Source organism: Aotus nancymaae, unplaced genomic scaffold, assembly GCF_030222135.1.
Source record: "Aotus nancymaae isolate 86718 unplaced genomic scaffold, 86718_ANA_hifiasm-v0.15.2.pri h1tg000064l_1, whole genome shotgun sequence".
NCBI classification, from domain to species: domain Eukaryota; kingdom Metazoa; phylum Chordata; class Mammalia; order Primates; family Aotidae; genus Aotus; species Aotus nancymaae.
Window position 1 is genome coordinate 14,102,370 of NW_026988479.1, and position 15,512 is coordinate 14,117,881.

At 46.2% G+C, this 15,512-nt stretch overlaps 1 protein-coding gene across 1 annotated transcript in view; it reads right to left on the reverse strand.

Annotated features, from left to right (window-relative positions):
* The window catches only part of SIL1 (SIL1 nucleotide exchange factor), a 232,707-nt gene that overhangs the window by 146,009 nt on the left and 71,186 nt on the right, over positions 1-15,512 (reverse strand). The window contains exon 3 of the mRNA XM_064366364.1: positions 12,606-12,744. Within this exon, the coding sequence (XP_064222434.1) occupies positions 12,606-12,744 (139 nt within the window). The remainder of the gene's footprint in view (positions 1-12,605; positions 12,745-15,512) is intronic.

Genomic DNA, 15,512 nt, shown 5'->3' on the forward strand with positions numbered 1-15,512 from the left:
AAATGAGTGGCCTCCTCCCCAGTCTGTATGGCACCACGGCAGGATCCCATCTGGGGTGTTTGTCTGCATTGCTATCTAACCAATTATCTGCCTAGAACAGACCTTGCCTCAGGATGCATCAGGTGTGCAGGTGCTTAAGAGGCAAGTGTTGGGGTCCCTGAGTAAGAGTCCTCCCTCTGACATGGGAGGCAAGACTGACTCAGATGTTACCTGTTATGCTGGGGGCACAGCTATACCCTGATGAGTTTCTCCTTTACTTAAAAAGATCACTTAGACATTATTCTATTTTAGCTTTTTATTTTGAAATAATTTTAGACTTACAGAAAAGTTGCAAAAAAAAAAAAAAAAGTACGGAGTTCCCATATACTCTTCATCCAGATTTCCCTGCTATCAACATCTTACAAAACTATAGGACAATTATCAAAACTAAGAAATCAACTTTCATACAATGGTAGTAACTAAATTATAGACTTTACTTGGATATCACCAGTTTTTCCACCATTTTTTTTCTCTTCCACAATCTAATCCAGGATATCACATTGTATTTGGTTGTCACATCTCCTTTGTCTCCTCCAATCTGTGACAGTTCCTCAGTCTTTGTCTTTCGTGACCTGGACATACTTGAAAAGTACTGGTCAGTTATTCTGCAGACTGTACCTCAATTTGCGTTCGTCTGATGTCCACTGATCTTTAATACAACAGAAAAAACGGCAGCTAACATTTACTGAGATATTACTGTGCACCTGGCACTAGAGTAAACATTTCATGTTTACCTTATTTACTCTTTAAAATAACCCTCTGACGTAGGCATTATTACTACCCCTATTTTACAGAGAGGAATAGTTCATTAACCTTTGGTGGAATTAAGTAACTTGCCTAGCAACTAGCTATAAAAGACAGAGCTGAGGTGTGAACCCAGGTAGACTGACTCTAAAACCCTATACTATACGCTACATTCAAGGCACAGCAGCAACAAACAAATGTCAAAATACAACCTGGGTCTGCCCTTGGCCATTCCCTCCCTGAAGAACATGTCTCATTGAAGAAAGGGTATTATAGGCTTTATCTTCCTTCCAAAGGAGATGAAATACTCCGCTTGAATTTCTGCCCAGACAACCAGATTTTTTTTCTCTTGACAAGAAGTACCTTCCTGGATTAAGGGCAAAGAAAAGTCCATTGTTCTCCTGAGATCTTACTCTGAACTGGTGCCAGATGGAGGGAAAACAGATGAGCACGTAAATGTGCTTAATTCAAGAGAATTCTCTTCTGAAGCCTTTTCAAGTGTATGGAAACACAGAGGTGACAAAAAAGGGAAAGAGCTTCTAGGATTGCTTTTTTCCCCATGTTATGCCCAGAAATATCCAATGATGAGCAACACAAACGGACACCTTGCTTTTAATATCAGGCTTTTTGGGAAAATTGAGGTACAAACTATTCATGTGGCACATGGTGTGTGTGTCAAGGGACAGGGCTATGGGAGGCAGGCTGGGAAGAATTCCAACTGCACTCCAGGATTTGTTTTTAATGTTTATGACTTTAGATCACTCTGTTCCACAGACTTGATTTTTCCCAAATCCCGTCTCTGACAACGCTAATGTGTTTTTCCTCTAGTTCTGACTGATCAGCAAAATATGTGGCTGGAAGGACTGGCTTGGAAGTCATTTCTTTGATGCTAGCAGAATTGAGAAAATATTCCCCCAGCTACAGATCCCTTCGTCTATTTATCCCTGCCACCTGCCACTCGGCTGCAGGTAGAGGCAGCTAGGGAGGTAAGGTGGCAAGGATGGCAGGGTGTGAAGGAGGGGAAAAGGGAAAAGGGCTGAGAGCATGAATACAAGGAAAAGAGAGAAAAAGAGCATTGTGTTCAAACAGCCACTTTAGAACCAAGACTTTCATTGATATGCATCAGCAGTGTCAGAAGAGGCCAGCAAATAGGTGAAAAATTCTCAGCCTTCCTTAGAACTTTTTTTCTTACTTCTCTTCACCCCACAAAGCACATCCCTCTACTCCAAAATGAAGACAGACTCCTGTAAATGAAACACTTTATCTGGGTGCCTCCATTACTGCCAGCTTTGTAAAAGAGCCCTCCCCTTTGAAATCTATTGTTCTATCTATACTGAAATATACCGTTCTATACTTTGATCAAATACCGGGAGCTGAAATGCTGTCTTTAGGGAATAATTCCTCCAGCCTCTCCATCTACAATTTAACCCAGTGGGAATCTAAAGCCAGCCAACAGCCCTCAAATCACACTGTGCACAGGAACACTTACTCCACTGTGTTTAGGGGCATCAGAATCGATCCCTAAGATCCAACCTAGAAACCCAAATAGGGCAGCTTGGTAATTCTGCATCTGCTTGAATAATTCCCCCCTCTCACTGTCAAAGACCTCCAAAATTCACATTATTTTGTTCCCATGTACATGTCAAATAAAACTGCTTTCAGATCATGATCCCGCAGATTCCATCATCAGAAGAAAGGAAATCTGGAAAAAGCAATGGGATCTGAAGACCTTGTACCAATGGACCATGGGCTCCAAGAGAGACCAAGAGAAAACATAACCACTACCTTATGGGGTAGCTTGAGAACTTAATATATACAAAGCATCTAGCACAAGAGGATGTTAATTAAAAAATGTTAGTTTTCTTAGTTTTCTTCCTTTCCCTACCCAACTGCTAGAATGGACTTCCTCGGTCCTATTTCCCCTCTGTTTTTTGTTCGTTTTTTTTTTTTGTGTGTGTAGGCCCCTTCCAATCTAGGATTCCCTCAATTATTTCTTGGTCATGAGATTCTAGACAACCTCCTCACCTCCTCACCCTCTAAGAGCCTGAATGACTTGGCCGGGAGCAGTGGCTCATGCCTATAATCCCAGCACTCTGGGAGGCCAAGGTGGGCAGATCACGAGGTCAGGAATTCGAGACCAGCCTGGCCAGCATGGTGAAACCTCGTGTCTACTAAAAGCAAAAAAAAATTAGCTGGGCATGGTGGCGCGCCCCTGCAGTCCCAGCTACTCAGGAGGTTAAGGCAAGAGAACTGTTTGAACCCAGCAGGTGGAGGTTGCAGTGAGCCGAGATCGTGTCACTGCACTCCAGCCTGGGCAACAGAGCGAGACTCCATCTCAAAAAAAAAAAAAAAAAAAAAGAGCCTGAATGACTTGACAAAACCGGGAGATGATGAAATAGAGATTAAAAAGATGATGTTTGTGCAACATTTAGAGGGCTACTGGGGTGGGGGGTGGGAGCTGTTTCTTTTTTCCCCTAAGGAAAAAGAACTTTACAAGTATACCATATTACTATTCCTTAAAAACTCACCCCTGCCCAGATAAACTAATTATGGCCATTGGTAATCAAATCTGAAAACTTTTAATCCAAAGAAATTGTTCTCTTCTTCCAAACAACTGCATTACTCAAACCATAAGCAGACTGTTCTGGGAATCAAAGAAATTAAACTAAAACTCAATCTTTGTTTGCCCAAATCCACATATTATGGGAAACAAGGCAAAACCAACAACTTATAAGTTTATGAATAATAGCAAAACAAAACCCCTACATGAACAGAAATATAATCAGCTTGATTAGCACCCAAGCAACACAAGGCTCACAGAGCCCCTGCACACAAGGCCCTGCTTCATGCAGGCTCTTTACAGGCTACCAAAAGATCAGTGGCTAGTGGGGTGCCATCCCCACCCTGCCCTTATGCACTGCCAGGGCCTCAAAGAGTTCCCTTGATGTTCCTTGCCTTCAGAAGATGGAAGGTTGGAGCAGGTTCAGAGGAGCTTCCAAAAAGCTCTCCAGAGCTTGCCAGAAACCTGGCTTCACAAAGCCCCACAGGCCAGATGGACAAAGGTCTCCCGCACCAAACCCAAAGACGATCCAAGAGTACCCATAATGATCCACCTATCATTCCCCAGACTCCAGCCATCCCACTGTCCACCTATGTACTGCCCAGGGCTCAGACTGCTCAAGAAAGTCACCAAACATCACCCACCACAATGTCATGTTGTCAGGTGTCAACTGGACCTTTCCTAATATTGGGTGATGCTTAGTTCTGACCTCTTGGTTATCCAAGCACCTTCCCCACAGTAGTTCTTCCCAACCTTCCATTTCTCAAGCACCCAAATAACTACTTCTCTTTCATTGCCCAAAGCAGAAGCCCACCCTCAGCTTGGCTCAGAAAACTGAAGACATCTAATAGGAGCTTCTTCAATTTCTGTTTATATCCCTCCCACCTTTCTGTGTCCCTTTCTAGTCTCTGCTTCTAATTTCTCAGTCTCATCACATTTATGAAGCCAGGACTGTCCATCTGCTACCTAAATAACTTTGCCCCATCAATGATGTCCCCTATGGGATTTTTTAATCTGTCAACACTGATTCCTTTCCCCTCTGCCTTCCAACATACACAAAACATCTCTCCAGCCAGCTCCAATGACCCCACTCAGGGAAGCCTTTCCTTCAGTGCCCTCTGCGTTCTCGCTGAACCACCTTCCTGTCAGGGGTCCTCCATCACTATAAGCCCAGGTGGGCAACCTCTGGCAAGGCCACCATGGTATCCCTGGCATCAAGCACTATACTTCCAGGAGTTCAACAAATGGGACATGAAATAAGCAAGGTTTTCGACACTGCTATTTCTAACTGAAATTACCCTTTTAGTTCTCCTCGTATCCTTACTATCAAACTCCTCAAACCCAGGAGTTTACATCATCTTTCTTCATCTCCTCATCTCCCAGCACAGCTCCTGGTTGAATTCTATGACAGACTCATCTGTTACACTTAGTTTCACACCTTTAAATCTACTGGCTTGTCAGTTCTCCTCCTGATCTCCTCCCTCTCCCTCACTGGCCCCCACTTCTGACAGAGTGAATGCTGCCCACCCCGGCCACCTCATTTTTCCCCTGCATGTACCTGCCACTCCAGCCAAGCAGATATACTCTCACTTCAGGTCTCTGTTCATATTATCCCCACCAATACCACTACTCATACTTTGTTCTCTTTTCTCTATCTAGTCAAGTACTATCTCTAAGTTATAGAGCAATTCCTACCTATAAAGCTCTGACAAAACTAAGAACACAACAGGTTCTGTGAAAGCGCCTCTCATTCAAGCTCTAGGCCAGCCTCTGAGAACTACTCCTAGCCCTGGTTAGTCTTAACCTTGGAGATGGCGTGGGCTGTCTTAGCCAGTGGGATGAGGCCAATATTAGAAAAGGAAGCAAAGTCAGAGCTACAAAGATTCTCTGAATTAAAACAAAGTCTGTGGCATGAGGGCTGGACTAGTTGGCAGCTAGTTTTCCATCATTCCCACTTGGTCTAAGTTTTCCATCTCAGCCATTTGGGTGTCCCAACTTTCGTGAGCTGAGGCTATGCCACTCTGCTCAGTACTCCTGATTAAACCTCAGAAAGAACAGGTGGATAGAAGCAGAGGAAGGGGAGGATAAGGGCTTTGGGGTATACATTAAGCATACAAATACTTGTTAGAAAGAGGATGGCCAACAGCTGCTCTCCATCACCACCCAAATGCACAGATTGCAAACTGGACCCTGGCCTGCCCCATCCGGGTAATGAAGGCCAAAGCCAGGGCAGAGACACTCTGGTGCCAGAGCAGAACTCAGCTAGCCGGCTGCAAAGTGGCCTCAGTCTTGGCAGTGGCTGCCATGGAGGTTGCAGGCCTTCCTGGCCTGGCCTCCATCTGCTCTCCCAGGCGGCTGTGGGATTTAGCTGCTGAGGGGAAATGATCAGCCATACTAGGAAGCTAGTGAAGAGATCTCCCTACATGAGAAATGAGGTCTCTCTGCAATGAAGAGATGTAAACCATCTTCATGGAGCTTCCTGGGGCCTTCCTGTATTCCAGCCCACCACCTTTTTTCCTCTCCCAGTACAGGATAATTTGAAGCCTCAGAAACTGCTCCTACAGACCTCAAGAGACCTGGCATCCTGCCATCCTCCAAGTGGTTCTCTCTGACAAGCTTGTCTTACCAAGGAGGAAAAGAGATGCTCAGAGTGGAGAATGCTTAACAAAGGCTGGGGAGGTGGACATTACAGAGGGAAGGACCAGAAGTATAGGTAGAAGAGGAACAAATGAAGTTCTAAGGAAGTCCCCCTCAGAAGATTGGAAAGCCCTCAAAGTAAGAAGGGTGGCATCGTGTAGAAGGAAGTAGCACCAAAGGTAAGCTTTGTTGAATATTTCATCCTGAAAAGTTGCCAGAGATAGCAACGTATGTCCAAGAAGACAGACCACCCTAACACCACACAGAATCAGGCTGTTTCTTCTCTTTAGCCCTGCCCCACCTTTCCAGCACTGTCCTTCAGCCAGGGTGAAAGATCATTCAACAAAGACCCCTAGCTACACCCCTCCCTTAAGTTATTACTTCCTTAACAGCAGCTAAGAAGTCCCACTGCCACGCTGTGATGAGCTGCAGGGGCTTAGGCATGAAGTGCCCTGAACCAACAACCTCACTCCCACCCACTCTCATAGGCCTCACATGTGTGTGCTTGTCTGTGTATGAAGTATGAGACAGAAGAGATCATACTCTTGGGGACCATGGGGAATGAGAGGACCCATAAGGAAGATCCCTCCAGGATTAGGGATGGAGAGAGGGAGGGTCACCTGCCTCCCATCTACAGATCTGGGAAGTGGGCAGAACATACTGGGAGCTTTGCCCCTTAGTCTCACCTTCATTGCAACTGTGGTATAATAATGCATAGTCTTTTTCCCTGGTTCCTGGCTGGCTCAGTATTTCTAAAACTCTTGGGATTTTTTGAGCCGTAAGAGTGTATTTTGTTATTCCTAACAAACCTCTTTCAACCTAACAGGGTTCAACCTCACGGGGCTTTTATGCTAATTAGGTGACTCTTGGTTAGGGGTTCTAGATAGTTTCAGCATGGAGGCTGGTTGCCAGAAAGACTAACCCAGGATTAGAGGGCTGGAACTTTCAGAGGAGAGGAGGAGGATTGGAAATTGAGCTCAATTATCAATGGCCAATGCTGTAATCAATCATGCCTACATAAGGAAACCTCCATAGAGGCCCTGAAACAATGAGATTCAGAGAGCTTCCTGAACTCCACTTGAGCATGAGGGTTGGTAGACACACTGAAGTGCTGGGAGGCTCTGTGCACCACCCCCTACCCCTACTCCAATATCTTGCCCCATGCATCTACCTGTTATTTGGCTGTTACTGAGTTGCATTTTTATAATAAACCAATAAACATAAGTAAAGTTTTTTCCTGAGAGCCATTCTAGCAAAGTATTAATGTCAAACCTGAGAATAAGACTGTGAGAATCCCCAATTTAAATCTCATCAGTCAGAAATACAGGTGGCCCAGAACCTGCAACTGCCATCCTAAATGGAAGCAGTCTTAGGGACTTAGCCCTTTAACTTGTGGGATCTGAAACTAATTCCACGTAGACATTGTCAGATTTGAATTGAATTGCTGCACACCCACTTGGTGTCAGAGGACTGGAGAACCACACTGCCCCTCCAAAGCTGTAAAGAGCCAAAAGCCCAACAGAAACAGTGTCACAGAGTCACCCAGAACAGAGTCAGGTGCTCCTTCAGACAGATGTCCAGAGCCTGCAGGAAATCAGACTCCTCTCTTAAATGCTTGAAACCAGAGTAGTTGGTCTACTATAAATGAGGTTTTTAAAATTCAATTCCCTCTTATTGCTCGTGCAGATCTGAAATGATCTGACCAGATGGCTGGTGCTCTATAATTCTTGGATTGCTCTCATCAGTTGTTGATGATTTGGATTTTTTTTCTTTTTCTTTTTTTTCCCCCCTCATATGAACGTGTTCTTGCACAGGCTTCCTGCACGCTCACATTGAGTGGGCTCTTTGTGCTAATGCCAGTATTTCAGAGACTCTCACAGCCACCTGGAGTCAGATCAGGTCAATAAGGAGCCCCAGGTCTGTGCCTGGCTATGCTTCCCTGAGCCCACATGGGGCCAACATGCAGCACTGGCTAATGAGCAGAACAAGGGGGCCTCTGCCAAGGATGCCTCCTTATCTCCACTTCTCCTTCAGGTCCCCAAGGAAAGGGAGGTAGCAAAGATGTATATACATACATATATGTTTTTAAAAAGACAGTGTCTCACTATGTTGCCAAGGCTGGAGTGCCCCTGATTGGCTATTTACAGGTACCAATGATGCAAACTCCTGGGCTCAAGCAATCCTCCTACCTCAGCCTCCTGAGGAGCTGGGACTACAGTTGCACACCACCATGCCCAGAACAAAGGTATTTTTTTTTTTATGACAACTATAGCCATTTACTGAATATGGCCAATGTGCCAGGCCCTGTGTTGAACATTTTACATGTTAACCTTGTTTCATTCTCACATCATCTCTGTGAAGTATTGTATTTTCATACCTATCTTCAGATGAGGAAACTAAGGTTCTGAGATTCTAAGCAACCTGAGCAAGGCCACAGAGCTCAAAAAGAGAGCTGCAGGTGGAGTTGGAGATTCAGCATCATAAAATTTGATGAACTGCCCCACACAGATCTCAGGGTTAAAGAGAGAAGGCCCTGGCCTTGCCATACCATCCTTTATGCCCTCACTGAGCAAAAAACACTTCCACCAGGACATCCAGAATGCTTTGGTGGCTGTTTTTGTCTTTGTCTCTGTATCCTTTATAAGATTATGAGCTGAATAGAGGGCAGGGGTCATGTCCTTTTTGCTACAAGATAATATGGCACAGTGGTTAGGAGCTGGGGCTTAGAGCCAGACAAATCTAGGTTTCAGTTCCGACTCTATCGCTTTTTGGTTATTTGGCTAAGTGATTTCTTCTCTCTGAGACTCAGTTGTATCTGTAAAAATAAGGATAGTTATAGTGCCTGCCCTCAAAGGAAGCCTGACAGAGTCAATGCTCAGTAAATGTGAACTATTATCTATATCTCTGGCTATAGATGATGCCTGGCACAAAGTAGGATCTCAGAAGGTGCCCAGGGGGCAGGAACCCATTGAAGCTGGCTGTGACTGGCATTCTGTAATACCAACCACACAGACACAAAGTCCTGGTGTTCAGGGGTCCTCAGCCCCAGGACAAATTCCTGAGTTCCCTGCCCAGAACCCATAGGACCTGCCAGCAAACAGCTTTCCTCTGCTTGCTTGTGAACAGCTGATGCTGTATCCACACTCAAATGCTTGCTGTGCCTCTTTAAGGTGAGGCAGATCCCAAAATAAACCAGAAGAAAGAGACAGGAAAATCACTTCTAGGAACAAGCAGCTCCCAGTGAGGATGCTGACAGTAATAACAGAGGCAGGTAAACTTCAGGAGATTCACCTGCAGCTGTTCCAGGACTGAGTGGCCAGGGCCCAATTCCTACTTGGACTGCAGAGAAGGCCCACGAAGTCATGGGTTGGTCCCCTGGTGTTCCAGGCAGCAGGCAGTCTGGAAATCTGCTTTCAAATGAGCACAGCCAAAACAGCCCACGAACCCCAGTTCCCCACTTGGGAGCCTAAGGACAACAGAGCTGTGGTCCTCCCTTAAGAGTCCTGAGGGGACAGAAGGTACTGAATGGGGGACAATAACTGTCCATATAAACTTGCCATTTTCTTAAAGTCCACCACCTTCCTGTGCCATGCCACTGACTCTTAGACAGGAAACACTCTGCTAACCCTTTTTGCCCGTGCTTACCCTTGCTCCATGATCAAAGTCTCTGTTAAGGAAGGGAGGACATTGCATGAACATGCAAGTCTCTTCTTCACATCATTAAGTTCCCTTCCCCATGTAAAGTTATAGGGACAGAAACCGACATGCTCATGTACCTTCATTGGCATCCAATGATTCCACAATTGGATTGAGGGGGTGGCTAAGTGGAGAATTTACCACTGAAAATCAGAACAGCTGTGTACTGACTGATTTCTCCATGTTAGGAAGTGGGCAGAGGGCTTTGCATCTACCATCTCACGGCATACAACAGCCTCTGCAGCAGGCAGGGCAGGACACTTCCCCCATGCCACCAATGAGAAAAACCAAAGAACAGAAGGATTCCATGACTTGCCCAAGATCCCATAAGTAGCAAAGCTAGGATTTGAACCCAGAACTGGCTGAGTCTAGTCTGTCCTCTTTACCACTAAATTATACCACCGCCCCATTTACCTACCCATTCAGTTCCCAGGACTGGCTACATTCCTTTCAACCTTTCGGTAGATGTGTTGGAAGCTCCCAGGCAAAATTCAGAATGTGATAAATTAAATATCATAATCTGGTTGAACACACGTGCCAGCTATCCACACAGACCCCTGAATTTCCTAACAGTATACACAGAAGACATGTCAATCCTGTACTGGGGCCTCCACTGGTCTGACGCCATGACACCAGATTCTTAATCACCCCCCACCCCAGTAGCCCTCTAAATGTTGCACAAACATCATCTTTTTAATCTCTATTTCATCATCTCCCGGTTTTGTCAAGTCATTCAGGCTCTTTTTTTTTTTTTTTTTTTTTGAGATGCCCATATCAGACACCGAGGCCAGAACAAGCCTCCCACGTAACCTCCCCTCACCAGTCCTGCTTTTGAGATGCAGTGTAGGCAAAAAATGCTCCTGGGATGGGGCAGGCATGACTGGAACCAGAGTTGCTTAGCCCTCTAAGCTACAGGGCCTCTGCATCTAGGTGTAACTGCAACACACCAGCCTTTGGGACAACTCCAGGGGAATTTTGTAAAGAAGAGTTTACCAGAGACTCGAGAAACTCCAAGGCAGAGGGTGATGTCAATGAAACAACAAGTTAACTGTAAACATCAGTGCTCTACTCCAATTCTCTGGGAGTCTCTCAGAGTCCACAGCCCACTCTCATCACACAGGCTCTGATTGTCCCTCCCCAAGGATACAGAGAGGGGCTCTTTTCTTTAGCCTTTAATAGCAGCCCCACTGCCCCGAGGGCTGGGCAAGGGGCCAGGGTCAGAACTGTCATCATTGTTCAGTCTGCAACATGAATCAGGATGCCACTGGTTGAAGGGAGCTACTGACTCAACCACAGGAACAGACAGGGTAGGAGTCAAGGCCACAGGACACTGACTTCCATCTGCTCCGGGAACTTGCCTGGTTAAAAGTGGTACCAGAAGGCCAGGCATGGTGGCTCATGTCTGTAATCCTAGCATTTTGGGAGGCTGAGACAGGTGGATTGCTCGAGCTCAGCAGTTCAAGACCAGTCTGGGCAAGACGGCAAAACCCTGTCTCTACAAAAAATACCAAAATTAGCTGGGTGTGGTGGCTTGCAAGTATAGTCCCAGCTACTCTGGAGGCTGAGGTGGGAGGATCACCTGAGCCCAGGAGGCAGAGGCTGCAGTGAGCTGAGATCGCAACACAGGACTCCAGCCTGGGTGACAGAGCAAGACCCTGTCTCAAAAAAATAAAAGTGGTACGAGCAAAACTATATACATAAAAACAGTGGATACAGTCTGTATCTTCCACGCCCTACCCCTGAAAGCCTCTGGTTTTAGTCCTGGACCAGTGGGGCTCAGGTCTCAAGTGAAGCCAGGTCGGGGAGGGGTGGGTGATGGCAGGCAATGGTTGAATCTGCTGAACCCAGTACCTCTATTCCTAAAAGTTCCCTCTGCTCAATGCCATTAGCTCCCAGTTGGCTTCCTCGGTGCTTCATCACTCTTCTGTGGCAGCAGCTACCCATGTGCAAACCCAGCAGGAGCAATATTGCTACCAGAAAGCTGGCTGGCACAGCAAATGTTGCCCTGACAGCACAGCAGCAGTGGGGGCAGTGAGGACATGGTGATGAATATCGGCAAGGAGCTAATGAAACTACACTGTGGAAACTGCCAGGGTTTGCTATCCACCTTGCCACTGCTTAGGACAGTCCCAGGTGTCAGTATAATAGGCACCAGCCAAGGACAGCTAGGACTGGGAAGACGCAGGAAGAGAGTGGGCCCAGGCTCTGGGGTCAATGGCATAGGGCAAGTTAGCTGGATGACATTGGACAAGTTACCTCACCTCACTGAGCCTCAATGCTTTCATCTGAACATAAAGATAGTAATAGTTCCTATTATAGCGAAAATTGAACAAGATTACACATACGAAGCACCTAGTACAGTACCGGAATATGGTAAAGACTCTGCAATTGCTGACTATTCTCATTATTTTAAGCCCTGGGCCCAGGCTCATGAAGGGGTTAGAAAATTGTTTCTTCTGAGGATGCACTATTTAAAAACCAGGCCAGGACCAGCCCCTGTTTCTTGGAACAGGTTTAACAACAGAACACTCCTGCCCCACACTGGTGCTCAGGACTCTCCCATGAACAATATTTCAGCAGCACTGAGCCGAGCAGCAGAGCCCAAAATAGCATTTGCAGAGCGAGGCACATGTCATTGCCTCTCCAGTGCTTAGAAGTGCAAGGAAAGAAAGTTTTCAATCACTTGCTCAGAAACCATGGCCACCCACCACCTGCCTTCCTTCCAGGGCACTCAGATGTTGCAATCTCTGTTCTGCTGGAAAATGAAGGTCCCTGAGTCCTGCAGCAGCAGCTACCACTCTGACAGACCTGCTATTCCCCTCCCACAGGCCACAGATGAGCAGCCCGAAGGAGCAGCCTGGTGGGGACAAAGGACATATGTAGTTTGAATCCAGAGTGTGTTTTGTGGGGACAGGGCTGGGCCTGGTACCTGGTCGAAGGGCCTGCCACTCATGTGTCGGGTGGAACACCTCCAGGACCTCGGCATCGAGCTCCTCCTCTGCTTTGGTTTCTTTTCTCTCTGTTCCTTTGGTGCTGCTCTTCTCTGGGTTGGTCAGGGCAAACTCCTTCTGAGAAGGGAAAACACAGGGCATGACCCACCGCAACTAGGCCCCAGGTAAGCAGAAAGGAAATGGCCTGAGGTGGCACATTCTTTTCCTCCATGCCCCTCTCCCCAACAGCCAGACATGTCTGGACACCCACAATTCCTTTCACAAGGTCAGTCTCAGAACCAGCACGCATGAAGTAATAGGGCTAAACAAACACATGTTGTCATGTATGTAAGTGGCACTTTTGAAAACGCATAGGGAATGACTCTAGAAGATCCCATGGTATCTTGAGCAGATTAAGGGAACACATTAGGGACAGGGGCTGGCAAAAGGAAACAATAAGAGTCTTTTACTTTCTGACATGATATTATACTGTTTGATGTTTAAAACTCACATGTATGTTTACAATAAAAATAAACATATTTAGAAAAGAAAAAAACACATACATAAATGGGAGAGTAAGGCCTCAAATGGTCACTACAGATGTATGAAAGCTGGCAGCTAAGGCCTAACTGAGTCCCAAGGAGCCCAGCAGGGCACAATTCCCCAGAGTGCCCATGAGCCATTCAAACCATGCAGGAAGGGTACAAGTGGGAAGGTGGGAATCCAGCTGGGCTGAGGGAGGAAGATGCTCAGGTTGGAAACCACTTCCTAAAACCTGTTTCCTTCCACCCGGTGCAGAACATAGAGGATTAATGAGATGGTGTCTCTGGAGCATTCTCAGCTCAGGAGACAGTGATGCAAGATAAATACAAAGTATTATTCATTTTGCTCTTTCCTGGACTCTCATCCTTCCTATCCCATTTTTAAACCTGTTCTTGCATAAAAGCAATAAGACCTCAGGAAATTCGAACCAGAGGGTTCCAGAGCTCTGGGAAATTGCATTTGGGAAAGCAAGGAGGAACCCACATTGGCACACAGGGAGATATTTCAGCCTGCCCGTCTCCCTGGTCATCACTTTTTCTCTGCTTCCCAATCTCTCCCCTAGCGATAAGAAGTATATTTCTTGGAATCTTCCTATGAGCCCGAATCTGTGCTGGTTACTTTATGCAGATCTCACTTTGGTCTCCCAACATTTCTAACCACACCTGGGAGATGTTACATGCATACATCTGGAAAGTTAGTTAACTTTCAAATAACACCTCATTCTTGGCTGGGAGTGGTGGCTCATGTCTATAATCCCAGCACTTTGAGAGGCCAAGGTGTGTGGATCGCTTGAGCCCAGGAGTTCAAAACAGCCTGGCCAACATGGCAAAACCCTGTCTCTACAAAAGATACCAAAAAATTAGCTGGGCATGGTGGCACACACCTATAGTCCCACTTGGGCAGCTGAGGCAGGAGGATCGTTGGAGCCCAGGAGGCAGAGGCTGTAGTGATCTGAGATGGTGCCACCACGCTCCAGCCTGGGTGACAGAACAAGACCCTGTCTCAAAAAAATAAAATAAAGTGCTTCGCTCCAGATAAGAACTCCCTCCTGCCTGGGACCCTCAATGATCTTTAGTTGTCAGAGGAAAGGTTAAAATGCTAAGGTGGCCGGGCGCGGTGGCTCACGCCTATAATCCCAGCACTTTGGGAGGCCGAGATGGGTGGATCACGAGGTAAAGAGATCAAGACCATCCTGGTCAACATGGTGAAACCCCGTCTCTACTAAAAATACAAAAATTAGCTGGGCATGGTGGCGCACGCCTGTAGTCCCAGCTACTAGGGAGGCTGAGGCAGGAGAATTGCTTGAACTCAGGAGATGGAGGTTGCGGTGAGCCGAGATCGCGCCATTGCACTCCAGCCTGGGTAACAAGAGCGAAACTCTGTCTCAAAAAAAAAAAAAAAAAAAAAAATGCTAAGGTACTGGTGATGACAATGTAGACCCCTCCAAGAATTTTTACATTTTAACAAGAAATAAAGGCATGAAATTTAGATGGCAGAATTTCAGGCCTTACTAAGGACCAATAAGGAAAATATCTTGGCAAGAAGAAGCTCTCAAATCACACCACAAGTAATGAGAGGCACTGACTCCAGCATAGTGGTTAAGATGCTGAAAGGATTCAAATCCCAGTTTCTCGTGACTCTGGAAAGTTATATAACTCTCTAAGCTTCAGTTTCCACATTTTGAACATGAAAATAATAATATCTAGCTCACAGATTAGATGAGGTACTACATTGTAAACCACTGCCCCTGGTACATGGTAGCTGTTACTGTTATTACTTACAAAGGCAGACATAGATTCCAGGCTGGATGAGCCTGTGCTGTGACAACCAGGAGTAACTATACAACATGGCATCATTCAAGCAGGTCACCTGCACAGCCTGGTGCCTCAAACCCCTCCTATCCCTTCAACTTAAAGTTTGCACAACTGTGAGCTCAAAAGAAAACTAGGAATAGAAGAGTAGGTATACTTATGAGACTACAGAGAAGACAGACTGGCAGGAGGCACCCTCCATTCTGAGGACATGGACATCAAGGTCTTCCAACAGCTGAGTTTCCAGAGGGCAGGCACCATGTCAGTCTCTTTCATCACCCCCATGCCTAGCACAGGGCTTAGTTTACAAGCTGCTGAACAAACAGATGAATGAATGCCCCTTCCTATAGGCAGGTGTGTCTTTTGGGCGCCTTAGACTGAAGAAAGCCCAAAGTACCTGAGTCTGCTGCAGATACTCGCCTCATATTCCAGAACAAGACCACCCTGTCTGCTAAGTACCCAGGCCTATATATACTAGGATCACCCCTGGTTAGAAGCACTAGACTGAGGGATGAGGAGGTGGTTAATAAAATTTACCTTGGAGGTGTGTCA